Below are 23,780 nucleotides of genomic sequence, written 5' to 3'. Positions count from 1 at the left end.
ATGTCTTATGGCCTTATTAGTTCATGCAGCTTCTGTGTACAAGTGAGCCCAACTAACTGGTTGTCAGCATAATTCTTCAGAGTCAGGATTATGAAGCAAAAGTTATTCAATTGCAAATCAGATCTAATATTAGATATTGTTGAGAGTTTTGCAGATGTAAGCCAATTGGTTATGTCATTACCTTACTTGTTGTAAGCAACTGAAGGGATATGATATTGATATGACATGCCAGATTTTAGAGCATATGGCCTATAGTTAGCTGTCCCTTCTCATGCCACACAAATGTTGCTCTTCCTTTACTTTGATCTGTCTTGCGAATTATCCTGATGAGTGCAAGCCAAAAAGATTTGACAAATTGTTTTTCGGCAAAACGGAGGAAGGATATTATTAAGCTGGAAAGGGTTCAGAAGAGATTTAACAGGATGTTGGCAGGTATGGAAGGTTTGAGTTGTAAAGGAAGGCTGGAAAGGCTGGGACTTTTTTCACTGGAGCATAGGAGGTTGAGAGGTGACCTGATAGAAGTTTATAAAATAATGAGAGGTTTAGATACAGTTCATGGTAGTCTTATTTTCAGTAGAATGAGGGATTTCAAGACAAGGGGGAGAAGAAAGGTTTTAAGAAGACATGAGAGGCAAATGTTTTCCAAAGAGGGTGGTTTGCGTGTGGAAGGAACAGCCTCATGAAGTGGTGGATTTTGGTACAATTACAAAGTTTACAAGACATTTGGATAACTACAGGAATAGGAAAGCTTTGATGAGATATGAGCCAAGAAAAGGCATGTGGGACTCGTTTAGCCTGGGATTATGTTCAACATCAACTGGTTAGACCTACGGATCTGTTTCTGTGTTGTTACATACTTGAAATTAGCACGGTTACATACTTGAAATTCTTTTGTGCAATAGCAACATCTTTAAACTGAGTTGGACGTAAATGGAGTTAACTTTCAGCATTAGTGATTGATGCAGAAGCTATCACAATATTCAGATTAAATTGGATAGGTAGATGAAGGAAAAGGACATGAAAGAATATAATAAATGTGCTGAAGACTATTTACTCATAAAGATGATGTAGAGTAACACATTCACATAGGTCCAATAATTCATTCCTGTGCTGTAATTATTATTCAGAAGGGAAAAAGTGAGGTCTGCAGATGCTGGAGATCAGAGCTGAAAATGTGTTGCTGGAAAAGCGCAGCAGGTCAGGCAGCATCCAAGGAACAGGAGAATCAACGTTTCGGGCATAAGCCCGAAAAAGCTTCCTGAAGAAGGGCTTATGCCCGAAACGTCGATTCTCCTGTTCCCTGGATGCTGCCTGACCTGCTGCGCTTTTCCAGCAACACATTTTCAGCTATTATTCAGAAGTATTATGTCATAATTCTTAATTCAGTAATAAAGTTACTACCTGTGATTTTCGTTTGTGTGTTAGTGTTACTGGCAAGGTTGCAATATGTTCTCATCCCTCGTTGTTTTGAAAAGATGGTCATGAGCCTCCTTCATGAACTGCTACAATCCATCTATCAGTATTCCTAGACTGCTCCAAACAAGGGAAATAGAACTCTCTAGATAATGGAAGATTTTTAAGATAATTCTAAAAGGTATATTTCCCTCACATCAAACACCATATAGCAGCATAAGACATATAACGACAGATACATTATTTATAAACTTAATTAGAACCTCTTTAAAAATTTTGGTTTTATACCTTTTAAGAATCATTTCAAAACTATTTCTTTTCTAATTGTGCATTTTCATAACATGTAACGATGTTCAGTTGGTACATGTATGATCAGAATCATTTTTCTTTTCTCTCCATAGATTTTGATCCAAGATATTTTTGGGCGTGGAGCCGCTTCCTTGATTACATCCAGTTTTGTTTAACATTCACTGTGTTGTGCCTCCTTATTACGTACCTGCTTATTGACTCTGAACTTTACGTGGAAAGTCTTGGCTTCTCAGCTGTCCTCATTGAAGCCATGTTAGGAATGCCTCAGCTTTTGCAGAACTTCAAGAACAAGTCAACAGCAGGAATGAGGTGAAAAAACATTCTCACTCATAAAAGTTCCAATATTTTTTAAGACTTTAAACATGCTTGCTTACATAAAAAAATAGCAGTAGCAATGTTCATTTTTATTATTTATTCTTCTTACAAGATAACATAAAGCATGGGCCAGAGATATGTAGCAAATATAAAATATCTCAAGTACCAAAATGGTTCTTTTTATCAGGCATAATAGACTGATGAATAAGCTCAGACTGAAATGGATAGTGATCTGACTTAGATTCCCTACAGTGTGGAAACAGGCTCTTTGGCCAAACCAGTCCACACCGACCCTCCGAAAAGTAACCCACCCAGACCCATTTCCCCTCTGACTAATGCACTTAACATTATGGGCAATTTAGCATGGCCAATTCACCTGACTTGCACATCTTTGGACTGTGGGAGGAAACCCACACAGACATGGGGTGAATGTGCAAGCTCCACACAGACAGTTGCCTGAGGCTGGAATCAAACCTGGAACCCTGGTGCTGTGAGGCAGCTATGCTAACCACTGAGCCACCGTGCTGCCCTACCGAAAGGGTTAATATTGAGAAGTGCCTTAAACACCATCATTATGATGTTGCCATACATTCTTGGTTGGAAGAACTGTTTAGATTACTTACAGTGTGGAAACAGGCCCTTCGGCTCAATAAGTCAACGCCGACCCTCCGGAGAGCAACCCATCCCCCTACATTTACCCCTTCACCCAACACTACAGGCAATTAGCATGGCCAATTCACCTAACCTGCACATCTTTGGACTGTGGGAGGAAACCAGAGCAAACCCGCACAGACACGGGAAGAATGCGCAAACTCCACACAGACAATTGCCTGAGGTGGGAATTGAACCCGGGTCTCTGGCGCTGTGAGGCAACAGTGCCAACTGCTGTGCCACCATGCCGCTCACCTTAGGATCTCAAAGAAGTAAGCTGTACTATCAGGTTCTTCCTGATAATCCTCTTGTTCTCTAAAGTAATGTCTCTGTCATCAAACAATGTAATTATGCCTCGATGCTGTCATGCAATAAATTACATCTTGCTTAAGACAAGAACTTCTTCATGCTCCACAACTAAGTGGTTTTCCTCTACCACACTTGATACTCGACCAACAGATCTTGAGGATCCCTACCCTGAAAGAGGATGGTGGCAGCTGATCAACGTTATAAAGAACAGTTGTAGAGAGAGCTCATATATACACCATGATAAGCAATGAGATGGATACAAATACAGGAGTAAAGAATCATTTTTAAGAATGGCAGAGGGTGGGCGATGGAGCTGCACAAGGATCAGTGCTGGACTCACGATTATTCATAATTTATCTTACCAATTTAGATTGTGGAGTCAGTGAATCAGTTTCTGAATCAGGGATCACTCTGCATTGAAAGTGATAGTCAACACTGAGGAGACTGCAATACGTTATAAGAACTCTTGAATAAGTTTGCAGAATGGGCATACAATTACCAAATGAATTTTAATATAGATAAGTGAGGGGTAAGAAAAATTTAGATGGTCATAAATTGTTTGGAAATTAATAATTTAAATTGAATACTAGAACAAAAGGATCTAGAGTGAAAATAAACAAGCCACTGTAAGTCTTGCAGCAGGTAAATAAGACCATAATGAAAACAAACCCAAAACAGAAGCCAGAATTCTAGTCACCACACCTTGTAAGGAGTCTTAGGGAGAGGGGGGGAAACAGAAATCTAAAATGGGGTGGCATTACAGGTGGGCGTTGTGCCTGTTGCCTACCTGGCTCTAATAAAATACAACCAGGGCCAGACGCCCATATTAGATGAACCCTGACAGTCTTGATATATGCTATGGAGAAGGGGGGTGTGCGTAGAGGGGGATGGGGGTCTGATCCCTCCTATTTGGGCATCACGTCCCCAATGGAGGTACCCCAAATAGTCCCCATTTCTGCTCTATTCACCCCGCCCTCCCAATAACATGCCCCAAACACCCTCCCTGGGGCCAGAGACCACCCCACCTACTTTCAGTGATGATACTTAGGTGGAACTGGACTAGTTTCAAAGGACTTACTGCCTTGGTGGCTAACTGATTGTCAGGCAACTCCCAGAGGCAGAATTGCATCCTGGACATGGGCAAAAGTCTCAGTCTGAGCTAATTAATAAACTATCAGCTGTAAAGTAATTTGGGACATCCCATAGATTTGAAAATAGGCTGTCCCTCATCTTTTCAGGAGGGGTTGGGACTACCATTTTCACTAATAATTCCGGTGTCAGACTGTTTTCTAGAGGAATGAAGCATAAAAGTGCAGAAGTTGTATTAAATTTGTTGTAACTCTGTTTATTATGTAAAGTATATAGAAAGAGATGGTGAAATAAAGATTTCCAAGAATAATACCAAATGTATACCCATTATGGAAGATATGGGGCAATTTTATCTTGAAAAGACAAGCATAAGGGATCGTCTTATCGACCTTTGAATAGAGGTCTGAAATTATGAAAGGCTTTCATGGATTAAAGATATTGAGAATGTTTACACTTGTGGGAGACAGAAACTAGAGGCATCAATATGACTTAGCAACCAAGATATCAGTTAAGAACTTCAAAGGAAACTCCCATAACTTATATAAATGTGAACCTCGCTACCATAGGTTGTAGTGAGACAAATAATGCTGATGCATCTAAAGGGCAACTCGATAGCATGGCATGATGTTGACTGTGAATAATATATATATTTTTATGAGTATCAATTGAGTTAAGTTTGAAAGTTTGGATTTTGAAGAAATGACATATGGATTTTTCTGGTGTCTGCGGGAATTAATAATTAACCTGAGTCTTTCTATAGCCATGGTAATTTTTAATCAATAGTTTGTGAGAGCAAGTCCTCAGAACTAATGAGTTTTTATTTATTGTAGGAATTTAATGAATTAGCAAGGTAAATAACTGTCTCAATTTTTGAGTTAGATTTTTCTCAATTTGCTTATTTTTTAAGCATAGATGAAACACTCAGCTTAAAAAGAGAGATCTTTTCAGTCTTAATTTGAATTATGAGTAAGTTCTACAGAAGTTCGCATGTGAAAAGTTACAAATAGATAATATGTCACTGTTTATGTTATAGGTAAATAGTTTGGTTTATTCTATTTCACTTCCATTTCTTTTGCTTCAATGAGCTCCTATTTGATGGTCTGCAACATAGCATGTTCATGTTTCAGTGCCTGCTTAAAACCAACAAAATAAAATGTCAATCATAAAACTAGATTTCAGTCTGGGATCTAACATCTTCAGTAATAACATCATTTGTGATCATAACAGTAGGAAGAAGGAAATGAAGAATAATGATCATAGTTAGATTAAGAAGAATAGGAGAAGGCAAGAGTAGAACATAAACTATGACATTGTTCGGGTTGTATGACCTCATTCCAAGCTATATATTGTGTGTAGTTAGCTGTGATATGTAGAGGAACTCTTCTTATTCATTATGATGAAGGAAAGCTCCCAGTGCCTTACAAAACTGGTAAATAATTGAGCATCCCCCATTCTTGACCTTATACCAAGACAACAGTGATAAATTTGTGATAAATATAATGTAGAGCTATAGCATGGAAAGAGACTCTCATCCAGTTTTCCAATAACTTATAATCTTGCATGCAACGGCATTTCAAGTGTTCGTCTAAATAGCTCATAAAAATCTTGAGGATTCTTACCTCTCCCAAATTTGTAAGCATGCACTTGGTATGAATTTCATGAGGGGAACAAACAAATAAATGGATTAATGGTCTTTACGAACTTGCACATTGATTTCAGTTATGAAAATTTTGGAAGATAATTGGCAAGTTGGGGTTTTCAATGTGGATATTGGACTACATATCTGTACTGCTATTTCCAGTGAAGTGGAATGAGGTAGCATAAAAATAAATAACAATACATTGGGCAAAGTTGTACTTTAGCTACTGGTGGTAAACCCAGCATTCTGGTTCAGCCACCAACCAGATACTCCACTCAATTTTGCTTTCCATTGAAACCAATATAAAGGTAAACCAGGCAGGATATGTAACAAAACAAAATCAGAGAATACTGGAGAAACTTGGCAGGTTTAACAACATCTGTGGAGAGAGAAACAGAGTTAATGTTTTGAGAACAGTTCTGAAGGAGTCATATCAGACTTGAAACATTATTTCAATTTCTCTCTTCACAGATGCTGTCAGACCTATTGAGTTTTGCAAGCATATGTGTTTGTTTCATATTTCCAGGATCAGCAGTATTTTGTCTTTATTCGAGGATATGTAATGGGACAGATACCAACATGAGGGTTTCAGCAAAACTGCATCTGCATATTGATGAAATATTGTAGTTCTCTTGGCTAGACTGCATTCAACAAATAGACAAATCTTTTGATTCTGAGCTAGTTACAACTCACACATTTGGGATTTTATCTACATTGTGCCAAGTTTCACTTTGTAAAAACTTGCAGATTTATGATTGAACAATCCATCAGATTGGAATTGCAAACAATGCATTAACCAGGCAATTATGTTAATGAAAGACTGCAGATGCCAGAGAAATCAGAGTCAAAAAGTGTGACGCTGGAAAAACACAGCAGGTCAGGCAGCATCTGAGGAGCAGGAGATTTGATATTTTGAGCATAAGCCCTTCATCAGGAATTTGGAGGGGGAAGGGGGCTGAGAGATAAATAGGAGGTTGGAGGTAAGGTAGCTGGGAAGGCAATAGGTAGATGCAGATAAAGAGTGATAGTGATAGGTCAGAAGGGAAGATGGAGCGGATAGATGGGAAGGAAGATGGACAGGTAGGACAGTTCAAGGGGTGGTGCCAAGTTGGATGGTTGGATCTGGGATGAGGAGGGGGAAGGAAAGATAAGGAAACTGGTGAAGTTGATGTTGATGGTGTGTGGTTGGAGAGTCGCAAGGCAGAAGATGAGGCATTCTTCCCCCAGTCTTTGGGTGGCTTGGATTTGGCAGTGGAGGAGGCCCAGGACTTGCATGTCCTTGAGGGAGTGGGAGGGGGAGTTGAAGTGACTGGCCACAGGGCAGTGGGGCTGTTTGGTGCATGTGTCCCAAGATGTTCCCTGAAACGTTCGTGAGTTAGCGTCCTGTCTCCCCGATATAGAGACCACATTGAGAGCAATGGACACAGTAGATGAGGTGTTTTGATGTGTAGGAAAATCTCTGCTGGATATGATAGGATCCTTTAGGGCCTTAGATGGTGGTGAGGGAAGAGGTATGGGTGCAGGTTTTACACCTGTTGCGGAGGCAAGGAAAGGTGCCAGGAATGGAGGGTGGGTTGGTGTGGGGCATGGACCTAACCAGGGAGTCACAGACGGAATAGTCTCTGCGGAACACTGACAGGGGTGGGGAGGGAATTATATCTGTGGTGCTGGGGTCTGATTGTAGGTGGCATAAATGGTGGAGTATAATTTGCTGTATCTGGATATGAGTGAGGTGGAAGGTTAGAACCGGAGTGGGGAGGGTGGTGGGGGGAATGGTATAGTGTAGCAATAATGACAGGAACACTATTATTACTGCACTGTACCATTCTACATTAGATAGCAGCTATACAACTTTTTGTATGAATTTCAAATGCGCAATTAACATCCTTCTGATAAGACCAAGTTACTGAAGTGCACATTATGAGCTATCTCTTGGTGTCTTGTCTAGACTTCTTTACATGTACATACTGAGCCATGAGTTTGGTCAATGTGAGACAGCTCTCTTATACTTCCTTATGTCTGCACCTAGTTCCAGTGCCATTCAGTAATTTTAAAAATCTCCTTCTAAATGTAGTTCAGTCATAGCTGTCAGTAGACCAATCTCATCTTGTTTTTAACATGTAATAGCTTATGATGGTACAGTGTTTCCTCCTTATAAAAAACAGAGGAAATTCAATTGAAAGTATGCAAATCAAGTTTATTCTTTCTTGCAACTTTCTCAAATTATGAAGTTCAAGGTATTTACTTCTAGAGTAGATTACCTTCCAAAGATACAAATCATAATTGGAATCAAGTACAATACATTAATACTTGTTAAAATGCCTTACTTATCAAAATCTTCAAACACAATCTATATCTCTTCTATGTGTGAAGTTGTATCAGAAAACTTCAAGAAATACATTTTTGCCAAATAGAGTCATAGAGATGTACAGCATGGAAACAGACCCTTCGGTCCAATCCGTCCATGCTGACCAGATATCCCAACCCAATCTAGTCCCACCTGCCAGCACCCGGCCCATATCCCTCCAAACCCTTCCTATTCATATACCCATCCAAATGCCTCTTAAATGCTGTAATTGTACCAGCCTCCACCACTTCCTCTGGCAGCTCATTCCATACACGTACCACCCTCTGCGTGAAAAAGTTGCCCCTTAGGTCTCCTTTATATCTTTTCCCTCTCACTCTAAACCTATGCCCTCTACGCTCTCCTGATGAAGTGCTTTTGCACAAAACATCGATTTTACTGCTCCTCGGATGCTGCCTGAACTGCTGTGCTTTTCCAGCACCACTCTAATCTAGACTATGCCCTCTAATTCTGGACTCGCCCATCCCAGGGAAAAGACTTTGCATATTTACTCTATCCATGCCCCTCATAATTTTGTAAACCTCTATAAGGTTACCCCTCAGCATCCGACATTCCAGTGAAAACAGCCCCAGCCTGTTCAGCTTCTCCCTATAGCTCAAATTCTCCAACCCTGGCAACATCTTTGTAAATCTTTTCTGAATCCTTTCAAGTTTTGCAAAATCTTTCCGATAGGAAGGAGACCAGAATTGCATGCAATATTCCAACAGTGGCCTAACCAATGTCCTGTACAGCCACAACATGACCTCCCGACTCCTGTACTCAATACTCTGACCAATAAAGGAAAGCACACCAAACACCTTCTTCACTATCCTATCTACCTGCGACTCAACTTTCAAGGAACTATGAACCGACACTCCAAGGTCTCTTTGTTCAGCAACACTCCCTAGGACCTTACCATTAAGTGTATAAGTCCTGCTAAGATTTGCTTTCCAAAATGCAGCACCTTGCATTTATCTGAATTAAACTCCATCTGCCACTTCTCAGCCCATTGGCCCATCTGGTCAAGATCCTGTTGTAATCTGAGGTAACCCTTTTCGCTATCCACTACACCTCCAATTTCGGTGTCATATGCAAACTTACTAACTGTACCTCTTATGCTCGCATCCAAATCATTTATGTAAATGACAAAAAGTAGAGGGCCCAGCACCGATCCTTGTGGCACTTCACTGGTCACAGGCCTCCAGTCTGAAAAACAACCTTCCACCACCACCCTCTGTCTTCAACCTTTGAGCCAGTTCTGTATCCAAAATGGCTAGTTCTCCCTGTATTCCATGAGATCTAACCTTGCTAATCAGTCTCCCATAGGGAACCTTGTCGAACGCCTTACTGCAGTCCATGTAGATCACATCTACTGCTCTGCCCTCATCAATCCTCTTTGTTATTTCTTCAAAAAACTCAATCAAGTTTGTGAAATATGGTTTCCCATGCACAAAGCCGTGTTGACTATCCCTAATCAGTCCTTGCCTTTCCAAATACATGTACATCCTGTCCCTCAGGATTCCCTCCAACAATTTGCCCACCACCGAGGTCAGGCTCACTGGTCTATAGTTCCCTGGCTTGTCTTTACCGCCCTTCTTAAACAGTGGCACCACGTTTGCCAACCTCCAGTCTTCCGGCACCTCACCTGTGACAATCCAGAATTGACATGCTTAGTTTGCTTTTAACTTAAATATGAATATTTGGGAGATTCTTTATCTTTTAATTGCAATCTGCTTTATTCCTTTACGGTTGAATAACAACATTTGTACCTCAACGAATTAAATAAGGCATATTCTAATTTTATTTTGCACATTGTGCTTTATTCATGAGGCACAGATCTGACCTATTGAATCAATGAGGGAAAATACTAAAAGATTAATATTTTTGCTTAATTATTTTTATTGAAAATCATTCATGATCAAATAAAAAAGTGAACCCTAAACACAAGCTAATTTCTTGTCAAAATAGTAACAAATGTTTGTGTCCCTGGTTTAGAAAGTTTCCTCCTGCCAGTGGACCCCTGCCTAATGCCTTATTGTAACTCTATGACATATCATTATAGAGACACAGTCCTCTGAGTGAAATATTGAATTTAGATTCTGTTTGTTCCTTTGGCTGATAAAAATACAAGACAGACCAAAGAGACTAAGAAGTGTTTCTTGTATCCTACCCAATATTTTTGGAGAACTTTCTCCTCCACTCTATCAATATTATTTTTCCTAAATAATTGTGCTGTTCTAGATTTTCTAAGACATTCAAATGTTTATAGATTATCTCCAATTATGTAGATTCTTTTGTCTGTGTTTTAGACACATATTGATGACAAGTATAGTGGGCCTGATTGTTGAAGTGATAATGATAGTGAAACTGTCACTGTTTGCTGTCATTGCTCTACTGAGAATGACAGCTGCATTGGGAATCTGTGGTCTCCATAGCAAGCATGATTTGAAGAAATTTCCCCTTCTGTCTGTTAGACACACTGCAGAACCTCTTGAAACAGTTGCACCTTGTTAAATATATTGTAACTGAATTTTTAACAGCATACTAACTTCATAACTGTTATTAAACACTCTCCCTGACCCTGAAAAGTTCATTTTATATTTGTCGAACATCAAATTTCTCTTAAATTTTAAAGAGTCCATAATTTTTGCTTCTTTTAAAAGTTTTTTTTTCATTTTGAAACTTTTTAAAACTTGTTTTAATTTTTGACTTAATTCAATCAGAAATATTTATTTTTCTATCTGAAATTTTAAATTGGAAGTGAAAAGTATTAAATGCATTTATCTTCCTGGTTTGCTTTGTATGAATACATCGATATAATTGGTTTGTATAATTGTTTGCTGATATCATTGCATGCCAAAAGTTTCCCTTTTTAAAGAACAAATTCCTGGGATTTGGGTGTTGTTAACAATACTATAATTTATTGCCAATCCCCAACTTTCCCTTTGCCCAGTTGAGAAAGTGGTGAAGAGCTGTCTTCTTGAACTACTGCAGTCCATGTGGTGTAGGGACACCCACAGTGCTGTTCAGAAGAGACTTCCACGACTTTGACCCAGCGTCAAGGAAGGAATAGTAATATAGTTCCAAGTCAAGATGGTGTGATTCTGGGTGGGGAGCTTGGGGAGATGGTGGTGTTCCTTGTATCTGCTGCCCTTGTCCTTCTAGATGGTGTGGGTCACCATTCAAAAGGTGGTGCTGAGGAGTCTTGGTGAGTTACTGCAGTGCATCTGTTCATGGTATATACCAACGCTCAAAATACATGGGGTGGCATGAGGATCCAGCTGCCAAAAACTTTGAAATCACAGTGGAAAACATTTAATGAAAAGTCACCCCCATAAATGGAATACTCAGAACCTGTTATTTCAATAAGGGGGTGGCTCTCTCTCTTGCTTACTGCTAATACCTACCAACAGTAGGTTGGTTTAAGAATGAATTGGAATCCCTTGTTAAATGGAAGAGGGCGGCCTATGTAAAGATGAGGCATGAAGGTTCAATTGGGGCGATTGAGAGTTATAAGGTAGCCAGGAAGGACCAGAAGAGAGAGCTAGGAGCAGCAAGGAGGGGACATGAAAGGTCCTTAGTTGGTAGGATTAGGGAAAACCCTAAGGCTTTCTATAGGTATGTCAGGAATAAAAGAATGACTAGGGTAGGAATAGGTCCAATCAAGGATAGTAGTGGGAAGTTGCGTGTGGAGGCTGAAGAGATTGGGGAGACACTGAATGAATACTTTTCGTCAGTATTCACTCAGGAACAGGACATTGTTGCCGATGTGAATACTGAGTTACAATTAAGTAGAATGAATGGCTTTGAGGTATGTAGGGAAGAGGTGTTGAAAATTCTGGAAAGGGTGAAAATAGATAAGTCCCCTGGGCCTGATGGCATTTATCCTAGGATTCTCTGGGAAGCAAGGGAGGAGATTGCAGAGCCATTGGCCTTGATTTTTATGTCCTCGTTGTCTACAGGAGTAGTGCCAGAAGACTGGAGGCTAGCAAATGTGGTTCCCTTGTTCAAGAAGGTGAGTAGGAATAACCCTAGTAACTATAGGCCGGTGAGTCTCACTTCTGTTGTGGGCAAAGTCTTAGAGAGAATTGTAAGGGATAGGATTTATGAACATCTGGATAGGAATAATGTGATCAACGATAGCATGGTTTTGTGAAGGGCAGGTCGTGCCTCACAAACCTTATTGAATTCTTTGAGAAGGAGACTAAGGAGGTGGACGAGGGGAAACGGTAGATGTGGTGTATATGGATTTTAATAAGGCGTTTGATAAGGTTCCCCATGGTAGGCTACTTCAAAAAATATGGAGGTATGGCATTGAGGGTGAGTTGAAGGTTTGGATTAGGAATTGGCTGGCTGGAAGAAGACAGAGGGTAGTAGTTGATGGTAAAGGTTCAACTTGGAGTGCCGTTACTAGCGGTGTTCCGCAAGGATCTGATTTGGAACCATTGCTGTTTGTCATTTTTATAAATGACCTGGAGGAGGGGCGAGAAGGTTGGGTGAGCAAGTTTGCCGATGATACGAAAGTCGGAGGAGTTGTTGACAGTGAGGAAGGATGTGGCAGGTTACAGCGGGATATAGATAAGCTGCAGAACTGGGCAGAAAGGTGGCAAATGGAGTTCAATGTAGCTAAGTGTGAGGTGATTCACTTTGGTAAGAGTAACAAAAAGATGGGGTACTGGGCTAATGGTCGGATACTTGGTAGTGTGGATGAGCAGAGGGATCTTGGTGTCCATGTACACAGATCTTTGAAAGTTGCCACACAGGTAAATAGTGCGGTGAAGAAGGCATATGGCGTACTGGCTTTTATTGGTAGAGGAATTGAGTTCCGGAGTCCTGAGGTCATGTTGCAGTTGTATAAGACTCTGGTGCGGCCGCATCTGGAGTATTGTGTGCAGTTTTGGTCGCCATACTATAGGAAGGATGTGGAGGCACTGGAACGGGTGCAGAGGAGGTTTACCAGGATGTTGCCTGGTATGGTAGAAAGATCGTATGAGGAAAGGCTGAGGCACTTGAGGTTGTTTTCATTGGAGAAAAGAAGGTTTAGGGGTGACTTGATAGAGGTGTACAAGATGATTAGGGGTTTAGATAGGGTTGATCATGAGAACCTTTTTCCACGTATGGAGTCAGCTATTACAATGGGGCATAGCTTTAAATTAAGGGGTGGTAGGTATAGGACAGATGTTAGGGGTAGGTTCTTTACTCAGCGAGTCGTGAGTTCATGGAATGCCCTGCCAGTAGCAGTGGTGGACTCTCCCTCTTTATGGGCATTTAAGCGGGCATTGGATCGGCATATGGAGGATAGTGGGCTAGTGTAGGTTAGGTGGGCTTGGATTGGCGCAACATCGAGGGCCTAAGGGCCTATACTGCACTGTATTCTTCTATGTTCTAACAGCAAATGCAGGACAGGGGCAAACTGAATTGAAATGCAGAGACAATGTAAGTGATGGCAGCTAAAGAGTCGAGTCTGGCTGAAAATGGAAGAGAACAGTTTTGAACTTTTTCAGTGAAGGAATAATGTCTTCTATGATCATTACTATCATAATGAATTCTGTCAATTGGATAATTTATTACTGAACAGTTTATGTCCTCAAGATTAATGTTTATGTGTTATGATTATCTCAAAGAAGCTATCATAAAATTACTTGATGTACAATGACTGTGTTAGAGACAAACATGGAACTGCTTAGTTCTGACCTGCCCAGTCTTTATAATGTATGTTCATAGTGTTTTGTTTTCCCTCGGTATTGCTGTGTTTGTTAGCTATTCATCTCTTGAAAAAAGGAATTTGTTGCTAACCTTTGTCTCTGGTCATGTACTAATTTAATTACTACTTGCCTTGAAATTAACACTTTCTTTATGTTTTGTAGCTGTATGTTTAAGGGAGCAGTGATGTTTATTGTGGACAATGTTGAATTCTATAAGCCTGATTTTATGCAAATTCAAATACCCCATTTATCAACATAGGTGTCGGAGGTAATGTTGGTAATGACTGCATCATCAAACAAAGCAGTGAGTGAGAATGAAAATTGTCCTCTGAAAATCAAAATGTAATGCTTGAGAAAATCTCAAGAGCAGACCTCAGAGGGGGAAAAGAAATGACTCCTGGTGCAAATTGCTGCCATTGTGTGTTATTGGTTAAAGGAGTGAATGTGATGGTGGATTGGATGCCAAGCAAATGTTCTGCTTTATCCTGAATAGTATTGAACTTCATGAATATTGTTTGGTCTGCGGCTATCCAGGCAGATGGAGAACATTCCATCTGACAGCTGACTTATAGTTTATAGATGATGGATAGGACAGGGGAGACAGGAGGTGAATTACTTTTTGCAGGATTCAGATCATCGACCTGCTATAGTAGCTACTGTATTTGTATGTTAGCCTAGTTCAGTTTTCAGTCAATGGTTACCCCAGGATGTTAATAGCAAAAGATTCAGCAATAATTATGCCATTGAAAAACAAGGGGAAATGGTTCAATTCTCTCTTGATCAAGCTGTTATCTCCTGGCATGTTGTGGCAGGACAACAAATGTTACTTGCTACCTAACAGCCCACACTCAAACTTTGTTCACAACTTGCTGTATATGAACACAGACTGCATTGGTATCTGAGGAGTCACAAATGATTTTGAATATTGTGCAATCATCAGCAAATATTTCCACTTCTGACATTATGATTGATGGAAAGTCATTGATCAAGCAACTGACGGTAGTTGGGTCAAGGACAATACCCCGAGGAACTCCTGCAGAGATATCTTTGTTCTCAATCATTCTTGACGATGATTAGCCTCCAAGTTCACAACCATCTTCCTTTATACAATATACTACAATACAGCACAGGAACAGGCTCTTTGGCCAACCAATCCTGTACCAGTTCCTAATCCTTATTTAGACCTGCTACTTACTGACTTTATGCTGTTTCCATCCCTCTGCTCGCCTCCCAGCTTAAAAGTTGCTAATATACCTGTGTCCACCATCTCCACTGGCAGCATGTTCCAGGCACCCACCACCATGTGTGTGAAAAATTTCTCCCTCACTTCTCCCCTAAACCTTCCTCCTCTCAACTTGATTTTGTGCCATCTTATAGTTATACTTTCCACCCTGGGAAACAGTCTCTGAATATCCATTCCATCTATGCCTCTCTTAGTTTTGTGGACCTCTATGAGGTCACCCCTTAGCCTCCACCTTTCCAGTGAAAACTATCTGAATTTATCCAACCTCTGCTCATAACTAAAACCCTCAAGACCAGGCAACATCCTGGTAACCTTCTCTGCACACTCTCCAAAGCATCCTCATACTTCTATCGGTGTGGCAGCCACAAATGCATGCAATGTTCCAAATGTGGCCTAACTAAAGTTCTACAGCTGGAATATAACTTGCCAACTTTTATATTCCATGCCCTGGCCGGTGAAGGCAAGCATGCTGTATGCCTTCCTGACCACCTTATCCACCTGTATTGCAACTTACAGGTATCTGGGGACATGTACAGCCAGATCCCTATGTATGTCAGTGCTCCTAAGGGTTCTGGTATTTATTGCATAATATATAGTGAACACAATGTTCCAAAATGCATCACCTCGCATTTGTCAAGATCCAACTCCATCTGCCATTTCTGTGCCCAAACCTGCAATCTATCTATATATCCCACTGTATTCTTTGGCAATCCTCCTCACTATCTGCAAATCTACCAATTTTGGTGTCATCTGCAAACTTACTAATCAGACCACCTATATTTTCCTCCAGATCATGTATATGTATTACAAACAAAAAAGGTCCGAGCACTGAACCCTGTGGAACACCACTAGTTACTGACCTCCTTTCCAAAAAGCACACTTCCATAGCTACTCTGTGTCTTCTATGACCAAGCCAGTGTTGAATCCATCCAGCCAGCTCACCCCAGATCGTATGAGACTCTACCTTCTGTATAAGCCTGCCATGGTACCTTATCAAATGCCTTACTTATGTCCATGTACACAACATCCACTGCCCTTCCCTCATCAATCATTCTTGTCACCTCCTCAGAAAAGTCAAACAAGCTGGTGAGACATGACCTTCCCTGCACAAACCCATGCTACCTATCACTTACAAGTCAATTCACTTCCAAGTGTGAATAAATCCTGTTTGTGCTAGGTATGACTTCAGCCAGTGGAGAGTTTTCCCCCTGATTCCTGTTGACTTTAGCTTTTTCCAGGGCTTCATGATGCCACGCTGAATCATTTGCTGCCTTGACATCAAGGGCATTCACCCTCACTGCACCTCCAGAATACAGCTCTTTTGTCCATGTTTGGACCATGGCTGTAACTAAATCAGGACTGAATGGCCCTAGCAGAACTCAGACTCAGTGTCAGTCTGCAGGTTATTCCTTTGTAAGTTTTGCTTGACAGCACTGTTGATGATTGAGAGCAGGTAGATAGAGCGGTAACTGCCTTGCATTTGTCACACACTTTTGTGGTATTGAGATAGCTGGGCGAGTTCCCATATTGAACAAAGTGTTCTGACAGAGTCACACCAGACTCAAAATATTAATTCTCTCTCTCTCTCCACAGATGCTGGCAGAAGTGCTGAGTTTCCAAGGATTCCCTGTGTTTATTCCAGCATCTGCAGTATTTAAGTTTCCATATGGCCTGGCAGATGCCAATACCTTAAGCTGTACTGGAACAGCTAGTTCTGGAGCTGACCTTTGATAATTATTGCCGAAAAGCTTTTGAGGCTCATAAGCTCTGCAGCATCCACTGCCTTAATATCATGAAGTGGATCAAACGTGTAAACTATATTAATGACTTGGGAGAAGAAAGTGAATGTACTGTACCCAAATTTGCAGACAACATTAAACTATATAGAAAAGCAGATACAGGCAATTTACAGAGCACTATTTATAGGTTAAGCAAGATAGCAAAAAATAGGCAAATAGAGTATAATGTGGGAAAATGCACTTTTGTTCATTTTGGAAGGGAGAACAGATTATTTAAATGGGGAGAAACCACAAAAAGCTGCAGCACAAATGGACTTGGGGGTATTTGTGCTCAAAATATAGAAAACTTATAAACAGCTACAGCAGATAATAAGGAAGGCTAATGGAATGTTGGCCCTTATCTCCAGGGGGTTGGAGTATAAGATTAGGGAAGTCTCACTCCAACTGTATAAGGTGCTGGTAAGACCACATCTGGAGTATTGTGGGCAGTTTTGGTCACCTTATTTAAGGAATTCTATAATTTTATTGAAGGCATTTCAGAAAAGGTTCACTGGGATGATCCCTGGTATGAAGGGATTGTCTTAGGAGCAAAGGCTAAACAGGTTGAGACCCTACTCACTGGAGTTTAGAAGAATGAGAGGGGATCTCATTGAAACATACAGAGATTCTTCAGGGGCTTGACAGGATAAATGCTGAGAGGATGTTTCCCTTCATGGGGGAGTCTAGGATTAGAGGGCACAGTCTCAGAATAAAGTAGCACCAATTTAAGAATAAAATGAGGAGGAATTTCTTCTCTCAGAGGGTTGTGAATCTTTGGCACTCCTTGCCAAAGAGAGCTGTGGGGGTAGAGTCATAGAGGTCTACAGCATGGAAACAGACCCTTCGGTCCAACCCGTCTATGCCGACCAGATATCCCAACCCAATCTAGTCCCACCTGCCAGCACCTGGCCCATATCCCTCCAAACCCTTCCTATTCATATACCCATCCAAATGCCTCTTAAATGTTGCTATTGTACCAACCTCCATCACATCCTCTGGCAGCTCATTCAATACACGTACCACCCTCTGCGTAAAAATGTTGCCCCTTAGGTCTCTTTTATATCTTTCCCCTCTCACCCTAAACCTATGCCCTCTAGTTCTGGACTCCCCGACCCCAGAGAAAAGATTTTGTCTATTTATCCTATCCATATTCCTCATAATTTTGTAAACCTCTATAAGGTCACCCCTCGGCCTCCGACGCTCCAGGGAAAACAGCCCCACCCTGTTCATCCTCTCCCTGTAGTTCAGATACTCCAACCCTGGCAACATCCTTGTAAATCTTTTCTGAACTCTTTCAAGTTTCACAACATCTTTCCGATAGGAAGGAGATCAGACTTGCACGCAATATTCCAACAGTGGCCTAACCAATGTCCTGTACAGCCACAACATGACCCCCCAACTCCTGTACTCAATATTCTGACCAATAAAGGAAAACATACCAAACGCCTTCTTCACTATCCTATCTACCTGCGACTCCACTTTCAAGGAGCTATGAACCTGCACTCCAAGGTCTCTTTGTTCAGCAACACTCTCTAGGACCTTACCATTAAGTGTATAAGTCCTGCTAAGATTTGCTTTCCCAAAATGCACCACCTCGCATTTATCTGAATTAAACTCCATCTGCCACTTCTCAGCCCATTGACCCATCTAGTCCAGATCCTGTTGTAATCTGAGGTAACCCTCTTCGCTGTCCACTACACCTCCAATTTTGGTGTCATATGCAAACTTACTAACTGTACCTCTTATGCTCGCATCCAAATCATTTATGTAAATGACAAAAAGTAGAGGGCTCAGCACCAATCCTTGTGGCATTCCACTGGTCACAGGCCTCCAGTCTGAAAAACAACCCTCCACCACCACCCTCTGTCTTCTACCTTTGAGCCAGTTCTGTATCCAAATGGCTAGTTCTCCCTGTATTCCATGAGATCTAACCTTGCTAATCAGTCTCCCATGGGGAACCTTGTCGAACGCCTTACTGACGTCCATATAGATCACATCTACTGCTCTGCCCTCATCAATCTTCTTTGTTACTTCTTCAAAAAACTCAATCAAGTTTGTGAGTCATGATTTCCCACGCACAAAGCCATGTTGGCTATCCCTAATCAGTCCTTGCCTTTCCAAATATATGTACATTCGGTCTCTCAGGATTCCCTTCAACAACTTGCCCACCACCGAGGTCAGGCTCACCGGTCTATAGTTCCGTGGCTTGTCTTTACCGTCCTTCTTAAACAGTGGCACCACGTTTGCCAACCTCCAGTCTTCCGGCACCTCACCTGTGACTATCAATGATACAAATATCTCAGCAAGAGGCTTGGGAATCACTACTCTAGATTCCCACAGAGTTCTCGGGTACACCTGATCAGGGGATATATCCACCTTTAACCATTTCAAGTCATCCAGTACTTCTTCCTCTGTAACCTGGACATTTTGCAAGATGTCACCATCTATTTCCCTCCAATCTATATCTTCCATAACCTTTTCCATAGTAAATACTGATGCAAAATATTCATTTAGTATCTCCCCCATTTTCTGTGGCTCCACACAAACGCCACACAAAGGGTAGAGTCCTTGAATCTGTCTATCTCAACCTTAAGGTTAATTCTTGACAGATTCTTGTTCAGTATGGGAATCACGGGTTTTGGAGAAAGGAAAGGAAAGTGGATTTGAGGAATGTCAGCTCTGCCTTGATCTATTGTGTGGTGAACTAGGCTTGAGGGATGGAACAGTCTACTCCTGTTCTTGTTTCTTATGCTCTTATAGACTGGCATCTGTCATGCTGGGGGTATGAGAAGGAAACCAAGACTGATCAACCAGTTAGCACTTCAAGCTGAAAATAGATGCAAATGCTTTGTCTTTTACACTGATGTTCTGGATACCCCATCATTAAGAATGAGGATATTTATGAAGTCTTCATGTTAGTTGTTTAATTGTCCACAATCATTCACATCTGGACATGGCAGGACTGTAGAACTTAGAATATGATCCATTGGTGGTGAGATTGCTTTGCCTTGTCGACTTATTGCTGTTTCCATCGTTTGTACCCCTTGTAATCCTGTATTGTAGCTTCACCAGGTTGTCACCTCATTTTACTGATGTCTGATGATACACCTGGCATGCTACTCTACATTTTTCATTGAAACAGAGTAATTTCTTGGATTGATGGTGATAGTGGTGCCAAGCCATGAGGTTACAAATTGTACATGAACGTAATTCTGCTGCTGCTGATGGCCTATAGTGTTTCAATGATGCCCATTTGAGAGTTGCTAGAACAAAACAAAGAATTGTGGACATTGGAGATCTGAAACAAACAAAAGCAATAATTGCTAGAGAACCTCAGCAGGTTTAGCCGCATTTGTAAAGAGAAAGCAGAGTTAATGTTTCGAGTCCATTGGCCATTCTTCAGAACTGGGTTTCTCTTCACAGGCTGCCAGACCTGCTGAGTTTCTCCAGCAATTTCTGCTTTTGTTTTTTTAGAGTTGGTGAATTTGATCAAAGTCACACAACACGATGAAGAGTATCCTCATTGTGAAGATTGACTTTGTCTCCACAATGACTGTAACGACTGTGAAATAGTCACTCCTACATACACTGTCATGGACAGAGACTACTGTAACAGGCATTTTGATGAGGATGAGATCAGGTATGTTTTTCTCTGTTGTTGGTTTCCTCACCTCCTCCAGACCCAGTCTTGAATCCAAGTCCTTTTGCACTCAGCCAGCTCAATCACTAGTGGTGCTGTGTATAGAAGTAGTCTCAGTAATGGATGTTGAAGTTCCCCACCCTGAGCACATGCTATGACTTTGCCGCACTCATTACTTCCTCGAAGTGATGTTAAATGAGGAGGAGCAGCACTGAGTAATCAGCTGAGGGGATTGGAGATTAGTTGTAAGTGGTAATCAGCAGGATATTTCGTTCTCATGCTTAATCTGATGCCATAAGATATCATGGGATCTGGAATCCATGTTGATGACTCTTAAGGCAATACCACTGTGCCTCTAACTCTGGTTGGTCTCTGCTGGGGGTGTGAGCAGTACTTTCAGGGTTTTGAACGAGAGTGTCTGGAACATTGTAAGGTATGAATCAATGAGCATAACCATATAAGGCTGTTACTTGAATAATCTGTGATACAGGTCTCCAAATTTTGAGAAAACCCCACAGATATGAGTAAGGGGGACACTGCACAGTCAACAGGACTGGATTTGCCATTGTTGTGTCCAATGCTTAAGCCAATGCTGCATGGTTCATCTGTCTTCACTCCCTTTTTATAGACTTTGTAGCAGTTTGACACAGTTGCATGACTTACTAGGTCATTTGAGAAGGCAATTAAGAGTGGATCCGGAGTCACATGTACTCCAGACATGGTAAGGGCAGCTGTTTTCCTTCCCTGAAAGGTAATTAGGATAGATGTTAATCAGGTACAGAGATCATTTGATCATTGTAGATGGCTTTCTTTGAAATCAGTTGCGAGTACCCTTAATTCACGACTGACCGAAAACTCCCAACTCAGTGTAATTTTATTATGGAAGTTGAGATTTCGATGTTCTTCAGTGTTGGGAAATGGAGCATTTGTATATACAGTGCTCAAATCAATCATTTACAGCTCAGGGTCTAACATGCTGGTAAAAGGTTTGATGTCAAATAAACGTACACTGTCAGAGCCAAGGTGCTTACCCTTAATCTCAGTTGAACACCATTAATCTCAGAACAGTGACAATATCTTTCCAAACCAGCAGCTAATGTCCAGAAACACCAGCAACTCTATTTTCCAAAATGGGCAATTTTATATATGAGTCTTGAATGCAATGGAAAATGGTGAAGATCTGCCTAATTTTCATGTAGTCTAGGTTAGAGTGGTGCTGGAAAAACACAGCAGGTCAGGCAGCATCCGATGAGCAGGAAAATCGATGTTTCGGCCAAAAGCCCTTCCAGCACCACTCTAATCTAGACTCTGATCTCCAGCATCTGCAGTCCTCACTTTTGCCTAATTTTCATGTAGCATAGTGATGGCTTCTGTTTCAGAATTGGAGCTCAAACTTATTCATGCTATCATTTCTGAATTTTACAGGCCAAGAAGTTTGAAAACAGTGGCTACTTAAACAACGGTCAGTACGTACAGAGAGATATTGCAGAGTGTATTATAGAATGGCAGAAGTAAGTACATCCTCATTTGGAATAGTGGAGGAAGAAAGAGGCAAGTGTCAGGAAGGTTGCAAGAGTGGAAGATGACGGTATTAAGGACAATTCTGGGAACATTGCAAAGGCTAGTAGTCGAGATGGTGAAAGAAAATATTTCAGAGAATGGAAAGGGGACCTGAAGAGGGGAACCCAGTGATGGAGTAGTGAGATGAGAAACAGGTTTGTATAGGAGGACACCAGGATTCCAGCGTCACACAGAACTAGAGGAAATCAGCAGTGGTAGGGAAGAATTTTAAAGTGAACACTATAATCTTTACATGATTTCTTTTGATCATAGGAAGCCAACTGAGCTTGGTGAGGATAAGGAAGATGGAGGTGTGGGTTTTAGTGTGGGTGGCAACATGAACTAGATGGATTGTATGCCTGATATATTAACAAAGCTAGAAGTAGGGAGAAAACATATATTGGATATGTCAACTGTAGAGAGCTGGAAGGATTCAGAGGTAAGTTGGTTGAATGTAGTGATGACATTAACAGGCACTAGACAATATGGCCCTAAGTCAAGTAGTGAGCACATCTATGTCTGGGAAACTGCAGATTGCCAATCAAGACAACACCCTGAGTCCCCTGAAGTGCCCCTGTTCTAACAGGTCAACAAAATTCAGCTTCTACCAGTATATTCTGAGTTGTATGCAGTACCTCCTGCAAGCTGCAGTCCCACTCTGTCCATTTACAGTTCTCTGAATGACAAGCTCCTGATGCAGCTTGTGCTGATCATATTGTTCACTGTCTGACCTCCAATCAAAGGCAATTGGGAGGACACCCATTCTGAAAAAGTATTTGAAAAAGTGTCCAAAGCGTAGCAAGTAAAATCTCGGGAGTACTGAGTATTTATTGCAGCATCTCCAAATGTTTTAATTGGTTGCTGTTGTGTTTCCATTTTGCTTTTACAGTTGGGTTTCAGGAAAACTGGGAAAGCCAGGAATGCAGCCTTAAATCTGAATTTTGGTGAAATATTTCTCCAATTCTGTACTTCATGTATAATTAAAAGAAAACCTACCTCCCTGAAGAAAGTTGAACACAAATGGCCCAATGCATGTGGAAGGCAAGAGTTTAGACCTACCTGCTTCCTGACAGACTTATATTTTTCCCACTTTTAATCCCCCTCACCCATTTACACTCAAACCATGCAGTTCTTCCAAGTTAAAATTCCTCTCAGCTCTTTAATTTAGAATTTTAAAGGGAGTAGAAATACAAACTCTAAATTAGCCTGACATTTTTTCATTAGATGTAAACTGAAGGTGCTAAATTTCTACTTATCTAACCATGACTAATGACCTACTTGGAAGTGCAAGGAGCCTAAAGGAATATTAAGTTGCTTCTAAAGTACTACAGATGAAACATCAATACTTTCCATGTATTTCCTCATTTCTGGAGCCTGAAGTAAAACAAGTGCGTTGTGTAATGTGTCCAATTCTTCAAATTACAACTTTGCTAGAATATTACTGGCAAGGATCATACATTATCAGTAGCACTTTATCAAGAATACTTTAAACAGATTTTTTCTTTCTTTTTCTGTGCCCTTATACAGAAGGACTTGTATCTACAAGTCAGGTTTTTCCATACATCCTATGAGACAGCAAGTGCAGCAATCATTTCCAAAACTTTGAAAACCCTGTTGCACTTAAATGATAATTATTTTCAAACTTTTATGGCCTTTGACTTTCATAAATATTGCAAAAGTAAACCAAGATTTCTTTAGCAAGTCGAAATGTGTTGACAGTTGGTAAGGTGGCTTAAAAAATACCTTGTTGAGGATAAACAGGAATGGGTCTGGCCAGTGTTGCCC

General features: G+C 40.9%; 1 protein-coding gene across 3 annotated transcripts in view; it reads left to right on the top strand.

Moving 5' to 3' along the window:
- Positions 1-23,780, top strand: part of LOC122558716 (solute carrier family 66 member 2) — a 74,398-nt gene that overhangs the window by 39,148 nt on the left and 11,470 nt on the right. For all 3 annotated transcript variants that reach the window (XM_087995751.1, XM_087995750.1, XM_087995748.1), the window contains exon 4: positions 1,815-2,031. In XM_087995751.1, the coding sequence (XP_087851877.1) occupies positions 1,815-2,031 (217 nt within the window). The remainder of the gene's footprint in view (positions 1-1,814; positions 2,032-23,780) is intronic.

This window comes from Chiloscyllium plagiosum, unplaced genomic scaffold (assembly GCF_037043375.1).
Source record: "Chiloscyllium plagiosum isolate Xiang-an unplaced genomic scaffold, Cpla_swu_hap1 HiC_scaffold_17, whole genome shotgun sequence".
NCBI lineage: Eukaryota > Metazoa > Chordata > Chondrichthyes > Orectolobiformes > Hemiscylliidae > Chiloscyllium > Chiloscyllium plagiosum.
Note: the sequence above shows the minus strand (reverse complement) of the source record. Positions and strands in the feature narration are given on the sequence as shown.